Here is a 17,886-nt window from a genome sequence, read left to right as displayed (position 1 = left end):
GCCATATTTTTACTGTTGAATGTGTGGGTGGTGATGAGGCAGTACTGGTGGCTTAATGTGGTGGTGGTGGTGGTGGTGGTGGTGGCGCCCCTAAAAGTTGGGGGGAGGGGCATCAAATCATACTCTCGCCTAGCTAGGGCACCTAAATGCCTAGGACCGGCCCTGCTGGCCAATGTGTCCATCCATCCCTGCGTACTCACGTACTCTAGGCCTACACTATGTTGATCAAGGAACCACCGTCTTCATTGAACAGAATATATAGTATTCCAAAGTACATTAAATATAGGAGGTTTCCAGTTGGCGTAGGCCCCCAACCAGTCTAATTTGGGTCCAGAGGGGGCCCCAGGACAAGGGGGGGGGGCGGAAGCCAGGGGGGCAGAGATCAAGAAAGTGGGGCAGAGGACAGGGCAACCTTTTTATCCCAGGTCTGTCGCTGTTCCACTGATGGCACGGAACACATGTGCAGAGTTCTGTAGCAGCGACCGCATCATGTCTTCCTGGAAGATCTGCAGTACAGATGAAACAAACACGTGAATATTAAAAAAAAAAGAAAGTAAATGGACTGACTTATATAGCGCCTTATTCCAAAGCGCTTTACAACAGCCTCTCACTCACACATTCAAACACACATTCACACACCAATGGCGGCAAGCTGCCATGCATTGGGCGCAATTTGGGGTTCAGTGTCTTGCCCAAGGACACTTCGACATGTGGCCAGCCGGGGCTCGAACCGCCGATCTACCAACCTTGCGATCATTAGACGGCGGCTCTACCTCCTGAGACACAGCAAACATGTTACAAACCAAGCCAGAGCTTTCTTTTAAGAAGAAAGTCAAAACCTCTATGTTGAATAAACAAACAATAGGCTGATGAAAACTTGGGTGTATTAGGAACTGACATTTTTATAGCTGCATATTCTTTATAAATATATATGTTAATTCAACACATCATTCAACAGAAGGTATTACCTGTCTTTCCTTAAAGCTAGGGTATATGGCAGCATAGACAGAAGAAAAGGAAGAGTTAGAAAGGACAGAAAGGACAGAACAGGTTCAGTTACAGTCAGCTATCAGAGCAGAGGCAAATCCTGTAGAGTATTTGACAAATCGTGAGCTTAGAATTATAAGGTTCTATCTCCGTTTAGAATGATAAGGTTCTATCTCCGTTTAGAATTATAAGGTTCTATCTCCGTTTAGGGTAGTTCAGAGATATTGAGCGTCAAAGTTTTTACATTCCATTATGTTTTGTGAGATGGAACCTTTGTATTTTATTAATTACTAACTCAAAAATGTCAACATTTGAAAAATAACACCACACAGGCATTAATAAACACCTAATGGATCAGATTATGTAAAAAAAATCAATTTTGACTAAAAATGGAGATAGAACCTTATAATTCTAACGTCACGAAATATTGTTAGCTGTCTGTTGCAACAGGAAGTGATGAGACAAATGCTGTGGGAAAAAGGGCTTGGCAGAGGACATCTTGTGTGTGTGTGTGTGTGTGTGTGTGTGTGCCTGTGTGTGTCTGTATGTGTGTGTAGGGGGTACATGTTACTTCTTGTTATGGCAGCATTCATAAAGGCTTCATTGCGCGCAGGCTTCCTGGCAGATTGCAACACTGTAAAGGTCTGTCACAAACACATTTCCTCTCTGCTATTATGTCATTTGTCATGTTTTATGAAGTATTTTCTATAGAGGGTATATATGTACCTTTTTACTTTTTATAAATGCTGTGTTCACAATTGCATGCTCTCAAAAAATCGCCCACCCCCCGAAAAAAGCTTTCCTCCAAAAAAAAAAAAAAAAAAAGACTGAGCAACTTCCCTGTCAGATGAGTCACAAACACACAGTACCATGCCAAATACCATGTGACGACAAGTTAGATAGGGACAAACTACATGTTTGCATGTTCTTATAGAAACCAGTCCTTAGACATTAGTCTTACTTGAATACGTTTGGAATGCGTCCTCCCCCGTTGTGAATCATCACTTACTGTATCTGATACTAATTTAAGATGGTGAAAAATATGCAGTGGGTAACAATTAAAATCCACTTATCCACACACGTTAGTGATTTTTAAGAAAACTATTCAAACAAGGCCTAAGAATACAGTACACTTCATTCCAGTCAGACATAGTAACTATTATACAGATCAGACTAGGGCCCACAGATGTAACTCCAGGGTATATACAGGAATCTCAAAGTTAATTTGAAAGTGACAGTTGGATCTAAGTGACAGTTGACAGTGACACTAGAACAGCAGTGTCTATGTTACCTACTCCATAATGACAATGAGGGAACACAGTGTCCATGGAGTGATGCACCACTGTAGGCATGTCAGAACAACAAGTCATGGTGATACTTCAACCCAACTGCAGTATAGTGCAGTACTTGGACCGTTGTTTCTGTCTGTTTTTGAGACTCTAAATAAATACCAATGGCATTTAGAAAAGAGATGGGAGGGAGAAAATATGAGGGAGAAAACAATGTGCGTGTGTGTGAGAAAGAGAGAAAGAGAGAAAGAGAGAAAGAGAGAGGAGGAGGCGTGTGTCAGAACATATGAGTGTAGTTTGGTCAGTGATGGATGACGGTGCAAGAGAGGAGGAATGACACAGAAGTGGAGCCCCTTCAAATACCTTCAGCCTTTTTCCTGAGTAAAGGAGGAGATACTTCTTTGAAAAAGAAACTAACAAGAGAAGCTTCATGGACATGCTACATGCGTTGCGTTGAATCTTATACAAGTTAGTTCCGACCAAGTATTCTGATTTGATTGAAGAGGCATTCCATGAGTGCTGATATACAGTATAACAGCACTGGGACTTATAACTATATGTATCACTCCGCCGCACAGGTGTTCTACTAAATGACCGTTAATTAGACTACATTGTTTGTGTTCAGGTTACTAGGCAACAGTCCATTTGAAGTTCAGTTGCGGAACTATTTTTGGTTTATTTTTATGATTAAATAAACAAACAAGGCCTGCGGCCTCGTACCTACGACCGAATCACAGCCGTGCTGATATTCAGTATAACAGCACTCCCTCTCGTGTGATATTGCTTAAATGTAGCACAGAATACTTGGTATACATATAGGGAACTCATGACTTCTGTCTGATGTGGTAAGAAATAGATTAACTTTTCTTTTATCTGTTTTTTTCCCCACATACTAAACAAATGCCTGAGAGTGTGAACCTCTCTGAAGGCCTGTCTGGGAACCAGTATGTACGTATATGTGTGTGTGTGTGTGTGTACTGTAGGGGTTTATAGGCCTATGTGTATTTGTGTGTAGAAGCCTCTAGTATGTGTGAGTGTGTGAGTACAAGCCAACTGTACAGGTAGGTGTGTATGTGCACATACAGCAGCTCTGTCAGCCCCCCTCACACCCACCTCTTCGTGGATGATGTCAGAGAGCTCCTTGACCATGTCTCTGAAGTTTCCCTTCAGTCCCTCGTGGTACTCAAACTGGTCCTCCTTGATGAGCCGCTCGTTAATGTCCAGCGCTACGCTGCAGGCCTGGACAAACCTCCTGCAACACGAGGACGGACGTCACACACACACGCAGGCAGATGGGCACACGCACACGCACAAACACACACACATGCACGCACGCACGCACACACACGCACGCACCCACGCGCACGCACGCACGCACACACACGTGCACGCGCACACACAAACACACACACACACACACACACACACACACACACACACACACACACGCCCACGCGCACACACACACACACACACACACAAACACACACACATTATAATAACAGCTGTAGCTACTTACTTGACTCACAGCCCGGCAGTTTGCTTTTATAAACATGTTTATAAGTTGCACAAGTCACAAAATAGGGTATATACAGGGTATATACAGGAATCTTGAGGTTAATTTGAAAGTGACAGTTGGATCTAAGTGACAGTTGACACTAGAACAGCCGTGTCTATGTTACCTACTCAGGGTATATACAGGAATCTTGAGGTTAATTTCAATACCTTTCCAAGACTTTTTAAAGACCTTGTCAATATTTTTCCAGACCTCAACGCCACTTTGAGCTGTAACCGTTTACATCAGTGACACCTTTAACTTAACAGTTTTAGTTCGCAATAGACTAGACCACTATCATACAACACAATTTCCGGTTCATCTTTGTTTTTTAATAAAACAAAAAAAAGTTTTTAGGACAAACTCTTTGGACAGAGTCTAATTCAGAAAAATACCTACAAAATTCAAGACCTCATAAGACTTTTTAATACTTATTAAGGGTCTTGATTTTCCCAAAATTGATTCATCAACTCTTAATACTTTTCAAGACACCGCGGATACCCTGAGGAATAAACAAATGATTAAATGATGAATCAAACAGGATAAGAGCCCAGGGCTGGCCTGGCACGCACCTGAATATCTCCTTGAGTTCCTTCGCCTTCTTACTGTTTGACTGGTTGGACTTGGTATCGTCGAGGAACGCCCTGGCGTAGGCCATGGGACCTGCATTCACCTGTGGTAAGACGTGAGTTACTGTAACAACACAGCTCCACCCTGAAGGCCAAGTCATAACAGATGTCTACACTATCTGCATGATGGGTTATTGTGGCATATTCATGGCAACCACGTCCATAGATATCATATGTATTTATGACTCTGTGCGCCCGCGCACACACGCACAGACACACACACACACAGACACACACACACACAGACACACACACACACACACACACAGACACACACACACACACACACACACACACACACACACACACACACAGACACTCATCTGAGGAATGTTAACATCTGATACAGCAATCTTCTGATCTAACTTTGAACACAACTACACTCTCCAGTAACTCTAGCTACCTTTTTAGTTTCAGATAGCAACAGTTTGTTTACATACGGGATACCCTGAAAACAATGAAGTGTTTCTCACTGGTGAATTGAGCTATCTTGTGATCCCAAGGGTAAGGAGAGTTATGTTTTTGTCTCTCCACTTTTCTTTCTGTATTATTTGTCTTTATTTGTTGTTAAGTTGTCTTCAACTAAAAATGTAAATGTAAATAATAGGGCTAATGTGTGTATGTATGTATGTATGTATGTATGTATGTATGTATGTATGTATGAATGTTATGGAAGTGTATTGTCTGTATTTAACCTCATCTTATCCACCTAATTTTTCTGGTTTTCTGCTCGAAATGACATGCCCACAGTGAATATAGAATATCTCCACAATCACAAGAGCCTTCATAATTATATTGTTATCAAATGAAAGCTAACACCTGTGGGGTGGCTGTAGAAGTGTCAGAATCAAAATCTATGTTACTGTGTCAGAGCAAATAGAGCTAGAACATTATAAAACATCTCAAATTCAATCTCCGCCTAAAAAAACAACAGCTTTTACAGTGAATATCACCTTGGAAACCTGATAACGAAGCCCAAATCATCTAGGAATCAGTACTCCAGGGTCTTATTAGTACTTGTGCCAAAGTCGATGCTAGTAATGTGAGCAAATGCAACTTTGTACCTGTTTTAGTACAGGTATGTTTAGGCGGACACCTATATGTTTAGGCCATTTGGAGATATGTTGGCACCATCTTTGACCTTTGACCTTTCTCATGTATCAGATTTCTTTTTTGGGGGGGGGGGATTTTTTTGGGTTGGCCGACCAATGGTATGGAAATTCGGCGTTGAAACCGGACATGACAAATTCTCCAGTTGGAGAAAACTGGATGTGACTTAGGCCGTGTTTACCGTCACTGGAAAAAAATGGTGGCATCGTATAGCATGCAAAGTTGTGATTTTTTAAAAATATCTTTGAAGAGAATTGATCGAGGTAAACTTTTTATATCACTTCGGATGCCCATGGGGGTCTGTTGGCTCCTATGAGGTTAAGTGTTTAAGATGAAAAATTGTTTGAAAGTATGGTATGAGGACCCCAGGAAGAATAGCTACTGCATATTTGCTGTATCTAATGGTGGATCCAAATAAACAAACAAACAAACAAACCTGCACGGAGACGCAGCCCTGCAGTTTGAGCTGCAGCTGGATCATGTCCACCTCCTGACTGGAACACAGTTTGTGCAGCTCGGCCGTGCGCGCCCTCATCTCGTCGATGGCCACGTCTACAGGCTTCAGCTCCACATGCTTCTCGCCCACCACCTCCACGCGCTTCTTCACGTACGGGAACGTGTGGGCCGCTGGGTGGGGGGAAGTGGGGGTCAGAGAGGTCACACAGAGCAGACCCGACAACATCATACACTGCTATGTCTGTCTGTCATACACTGCTATGTCTGTCTGTTTTTATTGTATGTATTAATGTATGTGACCTATGTGTGTTTTTAATGTAGAAACTGTATTCTTGAGCTGCACTTCTGCCTGTCAAAGGAGAATTTCTGTCACTGTGTGACAGACAATAAAGCAATCTGGAATCTTGATCTTGAATCTACAGACGGCTACGTACAAGATACATTTCTGTCCAAATATAATTATAATTGATAACAATACAGGTTAATGTCTCCGTGTGTTGTTGTTGTTGTTGTTGTTGTTCTCAGAGTTCGCTGTCTCTTTCCCTTTTTATTTTGATTTTAATCAGAGATTACAACAAAGAGTTCTAGATAGACTGCGACACTTTAAATGAATGTGCAATAACACTATGTGCAATATGACAACCCTAGGGTACATAAGGTTGCAGAGAAATAGGAAATGTTAGAATAGGTATAGCATAGCATAGAGTACAGCACAGTGTTTTATTTGTACAGTATAGTATAGTGGATAGTGTACATAGCCTTTATTTATGTAAACCAGCTCCTTTCCCTTCTTGTTTTTTTCTAGTTTTTTTTCTTTCCTAGCACCAGGGGAGCCCCCCCTCCCAAATGTCGTTGTTTGGTACCTGTACTATATCAATGACAATAAAGACCATTCATTCATTCATTCATAACGGGTTACAACCATGTCATCACCAGACACAACAAATCAACGACACACATCACAATGACGACAACAACAACAACAGACACAGAGCTGCTAGCTACTGCTGTCATCAGGCCAGGTAGGTAGCCACCGACTAAGTCACAAATGCTTCAGGATACTTTATTATTCTGGTTGAGATATTCAAGAAATAAAAATAAGCACCATACACACTCTGTTGTTTTACTACTGATTTAAAGATTTGATTAGTACAATTACAACTACCAGTCTTTCCTTGTCCCTAGCACTTGCAATTGTACACCCAGACGCTAAAATGAGTGAAAAGACGAAAGAAATAACATTAGGTAAAGTTACTTGTGAGTGTATGGTGAAGTGTAACCCAATGTTTGTTTCTTTTTTTAAATTTATTTATTTATTTCTCCTGTATAATCCTTGTCCTAATTATACAATCAATGTGTTTTCAATTGGCCATGTGTCCTAGCAATTCTTTTGTTTTTTATTTTATTTTTGTGTATGTGTGATTTATTTACTGTAGTCTACGTTTAATAGACTTCTATTTTGACTACATATATGTAGGTATGTGCAATATGTCTAGCGTATATATGTACAGTTTGACCTACTACCGATTTTGTACTGACATGAAAACTTCAATAAACAAAGTTGTGAAAAAAAAGTTTACTTGTAATACAATACATTGCGCCTAGATATCTTAGATCGTCTGACCAACGGCTTTTAATTGTCCCACGGTCTAGGCTCAAAACAAAGGGTGGCCGTGCGTTCACTGTTGTAGCTCCAACATTATGGAATCGTCTCGCCCTCACTGTCAGGTTAGCTGGGTCTGTACCACTTTTTAAAAAACGTTTAACACTTACGGTATATAGGATGGCATTTTTACAAGTTGTTTTCTCTTTTTACTTCTGATATTTCTATTGATTTTATAATTTTATAATTTGTTTTATTGCTTGTGTTTCCTTTTTGATGAATTACGCTGGCTGTTTATTTGCTGTGTTATGCAATATTCTACCAAATGTACTGTGAAGCACTTTGTGACTGCTGTCTTAATAAGTGCTATACAAATAAATAAAAGTAAAGTAAAGTAAAGGTAAAGTTACTTGTGAGCACGGAACGCCTCTTGCACTGCTCCTCCACCCCGCCGTGCTTCTTGCCCGTCAGCGTGTACGGCGTCTCAAACACAAAGCGGTTGATGTTGTGGCACTTCTCAAAGTCTGTCCTCTTCTCTGGCGGATCCTTCTCGTCAAAGTAAGACTTCACAAAGGTGACCTGGAAGTAGGCGAACTTGGGGTCCAGGTCTTTGGGGTTCACCTTTGGGGGAGAGTGGGATGGTCAGGACAGGTGAGGTAGATAAGGCACAGTGTTACTACAGTTGCAATCAAAATTGTTCAACCCCCATTGGACATTAGGGTTTAGTGGCAAAATCTAACATTTCTCAGCTGTTTGCAATAAACTAATTACACAAGAACTGTTGAAGTAGTTCAATGAAACTAATATTACAAGGGGTTTTAATCCAAATTCAACACAAAATGCTACTTTTAATGACAAGCATCTTCAGTACTTAGTAGAGCGCCCCCTTTTGCTGTTATGACCTGCCCACGTGATGCATAGCCAGACACCAGCTTCTGACAGCGTTCCTAAGGAATCTTAGCACATTCCTCATGGGCAATGGCCTCCAGTTCAGTAATGCTCTTGGGTTTGCGTTTTGCAACCGCCTTCTTTGAATCCCACCAGAGATTTTTCTATGGGGTTCAAGTCATGTGACTGTGACGGCCACTCTAGAATCTTCCTTTTCTTCTTCTGAAACCCAAGCCTTGGTGGACTTTGAGGTGTGCTTGGAATCATTGTCCTGTTGGAAGGTCCAATGACGCCCAAGCTTCAGCTTCCTCACAGACGGCATGACGTTTTTTCCTAAGATTTCCTAGATACATGACTGAATCCATGTGGAATAATTCTGATTGCAACTGTATTACGTATGAGGTGATAAATGACTATAGATTTGGTATACAATTGAGGGTATAGATAAAAGGGGTGTACTACTGTAAGAACAAATGAGACGGGGTAGATAACAGTACCATACTATTATTCAGACAATGCCTAGTCTAGTGTTTAGCCAATACCATAGAAAACCAAGACCAGGTGGCCTGGGGTGGTCCGGTGGTCTAGCACCGTGGTCTACAGTGCACTAGGGCTGCCACGATTAGTCGACTAGTCGCGACGACGTCGATTACCAAAATCGTCGCCGACATATTTGGTAATCGACGTCATCGCATGTTTTTTTGGAGCTGAAATAAGCGATAAGCATTCGTTTTTCTTCCCTGAAGCTGCCACTGGCTAGCGTTCGCCTATCATCCATCCTCACTATGGCTTTTGCCACTTGATTGACGTACAGGTAAGCCAGTCTGAGATCTGATCTTTTCACCTAACACACGGTTCACCACGCATGCGCAGTCAACAGCGCCAACTACAAAATACTAAATACCGGCGAGACTAATTACCTAATGTAAACGCTGGAAGTGCGTCAGTCTGATCTGCACTCTAGTGTGTGTGCAGCAGCAGCTGGGGAGCGGGCCGGATTAACATCTACCCACACGCACACCCGTTGTAACTGCCATCGTTAATGTAGAAGATGCAACCAGTGCTTGGAAAACTCGCTTTGACAATGCTTTTTATCACCGTATTGAGGCTCGCGTTCAAGCGGGCGCTGCTCAGCGGGAGAGTCTATAGACTACCGGAGAATGCCTTAGACCCTTCCCTGGCGCACCTGAAAGGACTGGCAGTGGACACGGATCTCTATGCCATTGTACAGCTTGGGTACAAATGTAAATTATTAGTGTTTATATTTGGAAGCCTTGGTAATGTCCACAGACTAGTCGTCAGGCAGCCGCCACATAAGACGCTGCTACCTGTACCCATAGACAGATTGTAAAGCTTGAATTATCGAGTGTCCTATGCTGGTGCAACTAATACTGTTTGTGTTCAAGAATGTTATTGTAAAATGTAAACGCAAATAAAGATATGTGTGTGTGTAAGAGAGAGAGAGAGGGAGGGAGAGAGGGAGGGAGAGAGAGAGAGGGAGGGAGAGAGAGGGAGGGAGAGAGAGAGAGGGAGGGAGAGAGGGAGGGAGAGAGAGAGGGAGAGAGAGGGGGGGAGAGAGAGGGGGGGAGAGAGAGGGAGGGAGAGTGCAAAACAAAGGGTATAGTGCATCTTCTCAGGCATCAAACACATTTTTAAAATGTAGTAGAGTGCAAACTGCTGAGTACTACATTTTAAAAATTATGTACTGTGATAAAATTGATGCCTGAGAAGATGCACTATACCCTTTGTTTTGCACTATTACATTACATTACATGCAAGTGATGCCAGAAATAAATATGCTGCTTCATTAAAAGATCTATTTTTGAGTGAACAACCATTTTAATTGTCTTTATTTTTAGTTAGCACATGCCTACAACAACAACTAACAACTTCAAGCAAAATTTAGAAGCTGATTTAGAAGATGATAGCTAAATAAGAGCGATTGAGTAATTGTGCGAGAAGCTGTAATTTACGATCCGATTAGTCGACTAATCGTTAAAATAATCGGTGACTAGTCGACTATGAAAATAATCGTTTGTGGCAGCCCTACAGTGCACACATATGCCCATGTCAGCATGGGTTCGAATCCGGCCCATGCCCTGCTGACATGCCCTCTCCTCCTTACTTTCCTGTCTACCTTCACTATGTCTCTATCCAATAAAATGAAAAATATGAGTGGGACTGCCCCACTCTGATAACCTTAAAAAAAAAGAAAAAGAAAACCAAGACCAGATCTTCAGAACATTAATAAAATTGTCATGAAGATGACATCATAAAGATGTCTGAACTCTGTGTGACCCTGAATATGAAACGCCCCTGGAAGCCTTGGCTGCTGCTGCACACGGTCCCACCGCTGGGCTGATGTCGACTAATGACTAATGACTCCACCACTGCTCAGCAGCAGAGCAGAGCACTGTGTGATCCACAGCCAGCACTACCCTTAACCCGAACCTCAAGAAGAGGAAATGGAATCCTTCCAGACTACCGGTAGATCATGAGAAAGTTCAGACAAGGAGGTGCATGGTTGCATGTCAAAGAGGAACACTGGCGGACTCAGGAGGGGGGCAGGGGGGGCGCCTGGTGCCCCCACGGTTGAAAAACGTCTCTCTTAAGTGCCCTTTTGAGTGGTGAAAATGAGAGGACGTGCCCTATTGGTGCCCCTCCAATGGTCTAAACTTGACCATGTGCCCCCACCGTTGAAAAACCGTCACACTAAAGTGCCCTTTTGAGTAGGGCTGCACGATTAATCGATTTTAAATCGAAATCGCGATTTGAGATGGTGCGATTAGCAAATCGCAAAGCCTGCGATTTGGGATACATTATACAGCGCGTCGGATTCAACGTCAATGAACGCACACTCCCAAGAACAACAACACTGCACGTGAAACGCCCACGTGTGAATCTGTGAAGACGTTTCAGTAGCTAGCAACATTAATGGTGTGGATAAATGGCTTCAGCAGAGCCAGAAGCAACGATTTAGTCCAGAAGAAAAACAGCACTTCTGTTGTAAGTATTTCGGGTTTAGGACGACAGATGTGCAACAACAGCAGTTGTTGCGCACGACCTGTCGTGGAACAATCGCTACATCCAGAGGCAACACCGCAAACCTGTATCAGCACTTGAAAAAGTACCACAGGCAGCTCTATGACGAGTGTACGGTCAGAAACGGAGAGTTAAGTGAAAGTCCCGTAGCCCAGTCTAACGTTAAGCAAACTAGTGTTTCAGAGTCGTTTGCGTCTGTTACGGCGTATGAAAAGGGCTCACGAAGGCACCGTGAAATAACCAAATCCATCACGCATTACCTCGCTTTATAAAGACATGGTGTCTATTAACACTGTGAGCAACGAAGGGTTTAAAAAACTAATCCAAACGCTGGATAAAAGATAATGTGATTCCATCCCGCACGTAGCCTACGGAGCTGAAAAATGTCGAGTACTATGCAACAACAACCGATCTGCGGTCTCACCGTGCACTTCATACATTACGACAAGTTGAAGAGTTGCCGGGAAACGGTATACTTTCCTGCTTTATCTATTTCAATGTTTACAGAAAGGACCTATTCTTTTTTACTGGACATTTTTATTATCACTTTACTTAACTTGATTGCAGTATGTGCAATATTTAGATGCTGCTCCTGAGCCATAATTAAATAACCTTGTTTGTAGAAAGGTCCTATTTTATTTTCATATTGGAATTGTTAAATGTTTTTTACACTTGAGAGAAACAAAATGGCAGCTGTTTTAAAAAACCCATAAGTTCTCAGCATTAGAATTAGAGCAGTTAACAGTTTGATGGCATCATGTGGTAATGCTCTCTGAAATTAGCCCATGATAGAAGGTGATAGACAGATTCATCCAATCACCTGCCAAGTATTGTTGAAAGTACCTGCCCTTTTCCAAACAGCTTCCAATGAAGCTTTCCTAGATGGTTGTGTGAAACAAACCATCTGAGTCAGGTTAGTAATGCTCCATCACATGTTTTAATCTGAAGCTTGACTTTAAAGCAACCCAACTTTAAAGCAACCCAACTTTAAAGCAACCCAACTTTAAAGCAACCCAATGTAAGTTTAGTTCTTTCACTCGTAGCTCGGGCTGTGGGGGTGCTAGAGGAGGGAGCCTCTAAGTCCCCTGAAGACGTACAAACAAACTGCACATTGATACGACCTTCCTAGCCGGAGATATGGCCGCACTTTACAAAAACTTCCTTTGGGTCGCTTTAAAAAAAAGAATCGCAAATTAAATCGCAATCGCAATATCTGTCAAAATAATCGCAATTCGATTTTTTTCCCCCAAATCGTGCAGCCCTACTTTTGAGTGGCAAAATTAGAGGATGTGCCCTATTGGCTGCCCTTCCAATGGTCTAAACTTGACCATGTGCACTGATGGGGTCCCATGTTGTGCAGTATGTGCCCTTTTTTTCTTTTCGCCGCCCCTGCCCTTCAAATAGCCTGAGTCCGCCACTGAAGAGGAATGTGGACGTGGATATAGTGGATGTGTGTTGGGACTATTCTCTTTTCTCATGAACCATGAGTTGAGGCTGAAAGGTAAAATGATATGTTTTTATTTCTGAAAGCTGCACTGAGCTTCATTGGAACCTCAAGTGAGGTGACCACAATGAACAGATTTATTTGTTCTAATTATTCTTTTGTCTCAGAGAGTCCATGGGTATCTGAGAAAGGTTATGAGAAAACCGAAAACTCCATATCATTGTATTATTTCCTGTTGAGAGCGTGTCACGCCAATTCTCTGAACATACATCATCTCCCCCAACCCTGCCACCCCCCCCGGACACACATACAACCTCCCCTACTACCCCTACCCATCTCCCCTAACCCTGCCAACCCCCCTCCCCCCCTGACAAGCATACAGCCTCATCCTACCCCTAACCATCTCCCCTGTCCCTACCACCCCCCCCCCTCCCCGTTCGCTAACTCGAGTTATCTGTTGCTTGTTGTTTCTGTGTTTTCCGTTTCTCCCATATTGTCAGCGTCTTTGAGCCTCGGAAAAGCGCTATATAAATGTAATGAATTATTATTATTATTATTATTATTATACATGGCGTATTTACTGCATTCACTAACCTTGTTGGAGTCGTGAATGATCTTGACGTTCTCTGCTCCAAATTTGTCCCCGTAGAGGCTGAGGAGACGGTGAGAGATTTCTGATAGGCCGGTGAGTTTGGGCTCTTTGTAAACGTACTCCTTCCCATCCTCCTCCTCGAAGTAGCCCTGTCACAACAAGAGGCATCAGACAGGGTATATACAGGAATCTGGAGGTTAATTTGAAAGTGACAGTTGGATCTAAGTGACAGTTGACACTAGAACAGCCGTGTCTATGTTACCTACTCAGGGTATATACAGGGATTTTTAGGTTAATTTCAATACCTTTCTAAGACTTTTTAAAGACCTCGTCAATATTTTTCCAGACCTCACCGCCACTTCGAGCTGTAACCGTTTACATCAGTGACACCTTTAACTTAACAGAATTTCCGGTTCATCTTTTACTTTTACTAAAAGTTTTTAGGACTCAAACTCTTTGGACTAAGAGTCTAATTCAGAAAAATACCTACAAAATTCAAGACCTCATAAAATCGTGATAAGACTTTGTAATACTTATTAAGGGTCTTGATTTTCCCAAAATTTATTTATCAACTTTTAATACTTTTCAAGACACCGCGGATACCCTGTCAGAGAGGGTTCAACAGGCCCGTGGCACAACTGTTAGCTGGATGTCATCTAACGTCCAATATAAACAACAGCAGCTGCTGCAGATGGGCCTTCCAGTAACATTTACCATCAATCACAAGTTACACAGAACAGAATATGAACTAATTTGGGAGTTCAGTTTCAATTTGTGATAATAATAACTGTAAGGGAGCTTGGATACATACAGTATATGGCACAGTCTTCAAGATGTCTTAATATACAGAATATCTTTGATCACTGACATCTTTTAATACTTATTTTAAACACTCACTGAACACTTTATCAGGAACACCTGTACAACTTCTAATGCATTCACGTGGTATAATGATGTGGGGAATGTTTTCTTGGCACACTTTGGGACCATAAATACCAATCAAAAAATATCTAAAATTCCCTAGCTCCGGCCTTTCCGCGAGCCTGCTTGAACACTTGAACAGAACGGAAAATACTTTCGGTTCATTATGACACTATGGTTCATTATGACACACAAATTAGACGATGGCGATCTGCCACAGTCTTGTCTGTGTATGGGAAACACTGCGTACAGTACAGTAGATTGGACAAGGAAGTACCATTTTACAGTGCTGTTAAAAATGTGTATTCTGGCACCAGACATGCTCAAAGCAAGTGTCACTGTAATGCCAAGACGATAATGATCTCATATATATATATATGTGCTGTCTAAACGGAGAAGTGAAAGTTAATACAACCCACCCTCTAATGGGGGGTTGTATAAATAAAGCGACTATCTAATCTCTCTCTCTCAGGTGGGAAAGTCACAACGAGAACACCACATGTTTAGGCGGCCCAGACACTGTCAGTCGTTAGAACAAGCTGTGAGGTCCTGATAAGATCACCAGAGAAGTCTAACAACATACTTCAGTATAACTAGAACATGATGACAGAACTGGCAGCACTGTTGTTCTTCAGGAAAATACTTGTTACTACAGGTTACAGTACACACAAGTAAACACAAATAAAGGTGGATAGACCGACCTTGTCACCCAAATATACGGTACCACAACAAATACACAACCATCAAGGACTGATGATGTGATATATTTAAGTGGTACCCTCCTCCCCGCTTTCTTCACATTTCTTTGAACACATTTTGCTCTCAGTTTTCCCAGTATTAGGCCCAAACCACATCCCTTAGATCTGTAAGCCAGTGGTTCTCAACCCTCTCCTCGGGGCGTCCCAGCTGCTCCACATATTTGATCTGTTCCACCACCAGCTCACCTGATTCAACTAATCAAGTATAAAGCAATTAATTTGTACTTGATTAGTTGAATCAGGTGTGCTGGTGGTGGAACAGATCAAATATGTGGTGCGGCTGGGGCGCCCCGAGGAGAGGGTTGAGAACCTCACAGTGTAAGCTATGAGAGCAGCTACTGACTGTCAGAACTCCCAGGCTGCAGACCCACCTGCCCATAGATCTGTATGTGTGTGTGTGTGTGTATGTGTGTGTGTGTGTGTGTGTGTGTGTGTCTGCAGACCCACCTGCCCATAGAAGGCCACTCTGAAGTACGTCCCCAGCAGCCTCCTCCCCGAGTGCATGACCTCCAGGATCTTATTGTAGGCTCTGTGTAGGGTGTCGTACAGACGGCTCAGCTTCTGCATCAACAAACAACAACAACAGTGCATTAGTGTGTGTGTGTGTGTGTAAATGTATTTGTGCGTGTGACTAAACTAAAAGAGTACAGAGGGCTAAGTCGCAGCTGTGTGTGTGTGTGTGTGTGTGTGTAATAATAATAAGTGGCTTGTGAAACATCCTATTGGAAATATGGAATGTGACAGGTAGTGTACAGTATGAACCCTGCACACAGAAGGGGGGGCACTTGAGGGATCCCAACCATGTGCCAACAGACAGACACACAGACAAGCCACAGGGCCAGAAAGCGAGCCAGAGCCAAGACATTCAGTACAGCTTAACAACGCACAGCAGCACAAGATGAAGAGTGGAAAACCCAATAGGGTAAACCTCTCATGGCCGTATTTATGTTGAGAGATTTATTCTATAAACGGAAGAACTGGCAAACTGGCGTTGCTTATTTACACTATAAACACTATAAATCACAAGACAGAGTGGGCTGGAGGTTCAGAGGGGAAACAGAACATGGTTGACGTGAGTTCGTGAGAGTGTCTGTCTGGTCAATCGGACAACCGCAAGTCAGCAGCCGATTTAATGTTCTGTGACTTTTCTTTCGAAAAATGTAAATACATGTCAGCGTTGTTGAAAATCAACGACACACTCGCTAGTCAAGTAACACAGCTTGTTTTGTGAGCCTGCTGACAATGTAAAGTAGTGTTATAGTTACCGGAAACTATGTAGCAGTGGGGGGGATTACTCACCGAATCCGTTGCGTTGCAGTATTTCGTCTTGACTAGCGAGTTTGTGTCGTTGTGCAACGTTGAAACGTATTTCCGTGTTTCAAAATAAAAGTCTGAATATTTTGATGTTGACCAGACCGTGTGACACATTTAATGGTTTTTCTGACATCTGAGTGAATAGTTATGTACCTCAAACTCATGGCGTTTCTCATAGACAGGGATGATGAGCTTAGCGATGTGAGTGATCAGCTCGTATCTCTCTGCCTTCCACAGCCCCTCCACACACAGCTCCAGGTGCTCCACCAGGACCTCCTGCAACCCAGGGGAAACATGTCATGGATTTTTCATAATAAAAACATAAACATGTATGGCATTTCATAATGCTCTATACTGCATCTTGTAAAGGATTTTTTTAACATGTACAGTATGTATTGTGTGTATGCATAGTGTATCCATTTTCACACACAGTTGTTTGGGCCTTGTGTTCATAAACAGTTTGTTTAGGACTCGCTGTCGGTCCCACAGGAACTTATTGCATCAGCAGACTCGTTATCAATGTTATGACTATGTTGACAATATATAAAATGTGAGAGTTGTGTGGCAGTCTTTTTGAAAGCTTCCGATTGTGAAGTCATTTGACTGTCCCAACTCGAGTTGTGAAAAGATCATTTTCTTTAATACATATTACATCTAGATTTCAAGCAAGTTCCTATCTTGAGTCTCGTTATTAATCCACGACAAACATCAGGATGGACCTCATAAGTCCATTTACGGTAAATAAGGGTAAATAAATACAGGGCTCTACTTTCAACAACAACAAAAACAACAACAATGACACCACAACCCAGTAGCCATGTTGAAGACAAACTAATTGACAGCTGGTGACGTTAGAATTATAAGGTTCTATCTCCTTTTTTGTCAAAATTGAGTTTTTTACATAATCTGATCCATTAGATGTCTATTTTTTTTGTGTGTGGTGTTATTTTTAAAATGTTGACATTTTTTAGTTAGTAATTAATAAAATACAAAGGTTCCATCTCAACCGAACATAATGGAATGTAAAAACTTTGACGCTCAATATCTCTGAACTGCCCTAAACAGAGATAGAACCTTATCATTCTAAGCTCACGAGCTGGGAAGCGTAAATCACACGGTTGGAATAACACAGGAGGACAGGACACCTCAGTGTAGTAGACGTCCTGCATGCCCGTGTCCTCCTTCATGGCCGCCTCCTCCTCGATGTTCAGCGTGATCCTCTTGAAGGCTGCCAGGCCGCTGGGGAACAGCTCTGGTAGAACAATGGTAAATGGTAAATGCACTGACTTATATAGCTA

General features: G+C 42.3%; 1 protein-coding gene across 1 annotated transcript in view; it reads right to left on the bottom strand.

Annotated features, from left to right (window-relative positions):
- Nucleotides 1-416: 416 nt before the first annotated feature.
- dock11 (dedicator of cytokinesis 11) overlaps nucleotides 417-17,886 on the bottom strand; it is a gene marked incomplete at both ends in the record, with an annotated part of 86,081 nt that continues 68,611 nt past the window's right edge. The window contains 9 exon segments of the mRNA XM_080543300.1: nucleotides 417-506; nucleotides 3,390-3,528; nucleotides 4,404-4,504; nucleotides 6,007-6,197; nucleotides 8,040-8,250; nucleotides 13,598-13,744; nucleotides 15,722-15,835; nucleotides 16,742-16,864; nucleotides 17,734-17,840. Coding sequence (XP_080399426.1) covers nucleotides 417-506; nucleotides 3,390-3,528; nucleotides 4,404-4,504; nucleotides 6,007-6,197; nucleotides 8,040-8,250; nucleotides 13,598-13,744; nucleotides 15,722-15,835; nucleotides 16,742-16,864; nucleotides 17,734-17,840 — 1,223 coding nt within the window.

Source organism: Nansenia antarctica (genome assembly GCF_963989245.1).
Source record: "Nansenia antarctica genome assembly, chromosome: 12".
Taxonomy (NCBI): domain Eukaryota; kingdom Metazoa; phylum Chordata; class Actinopteri; order Argentiniformes; family Microstomatidae; genus Nansenia; species Nansenia antarctica.
This window is presented reverse-complemented; position numbering and strand designations above follow the sequence as displayed.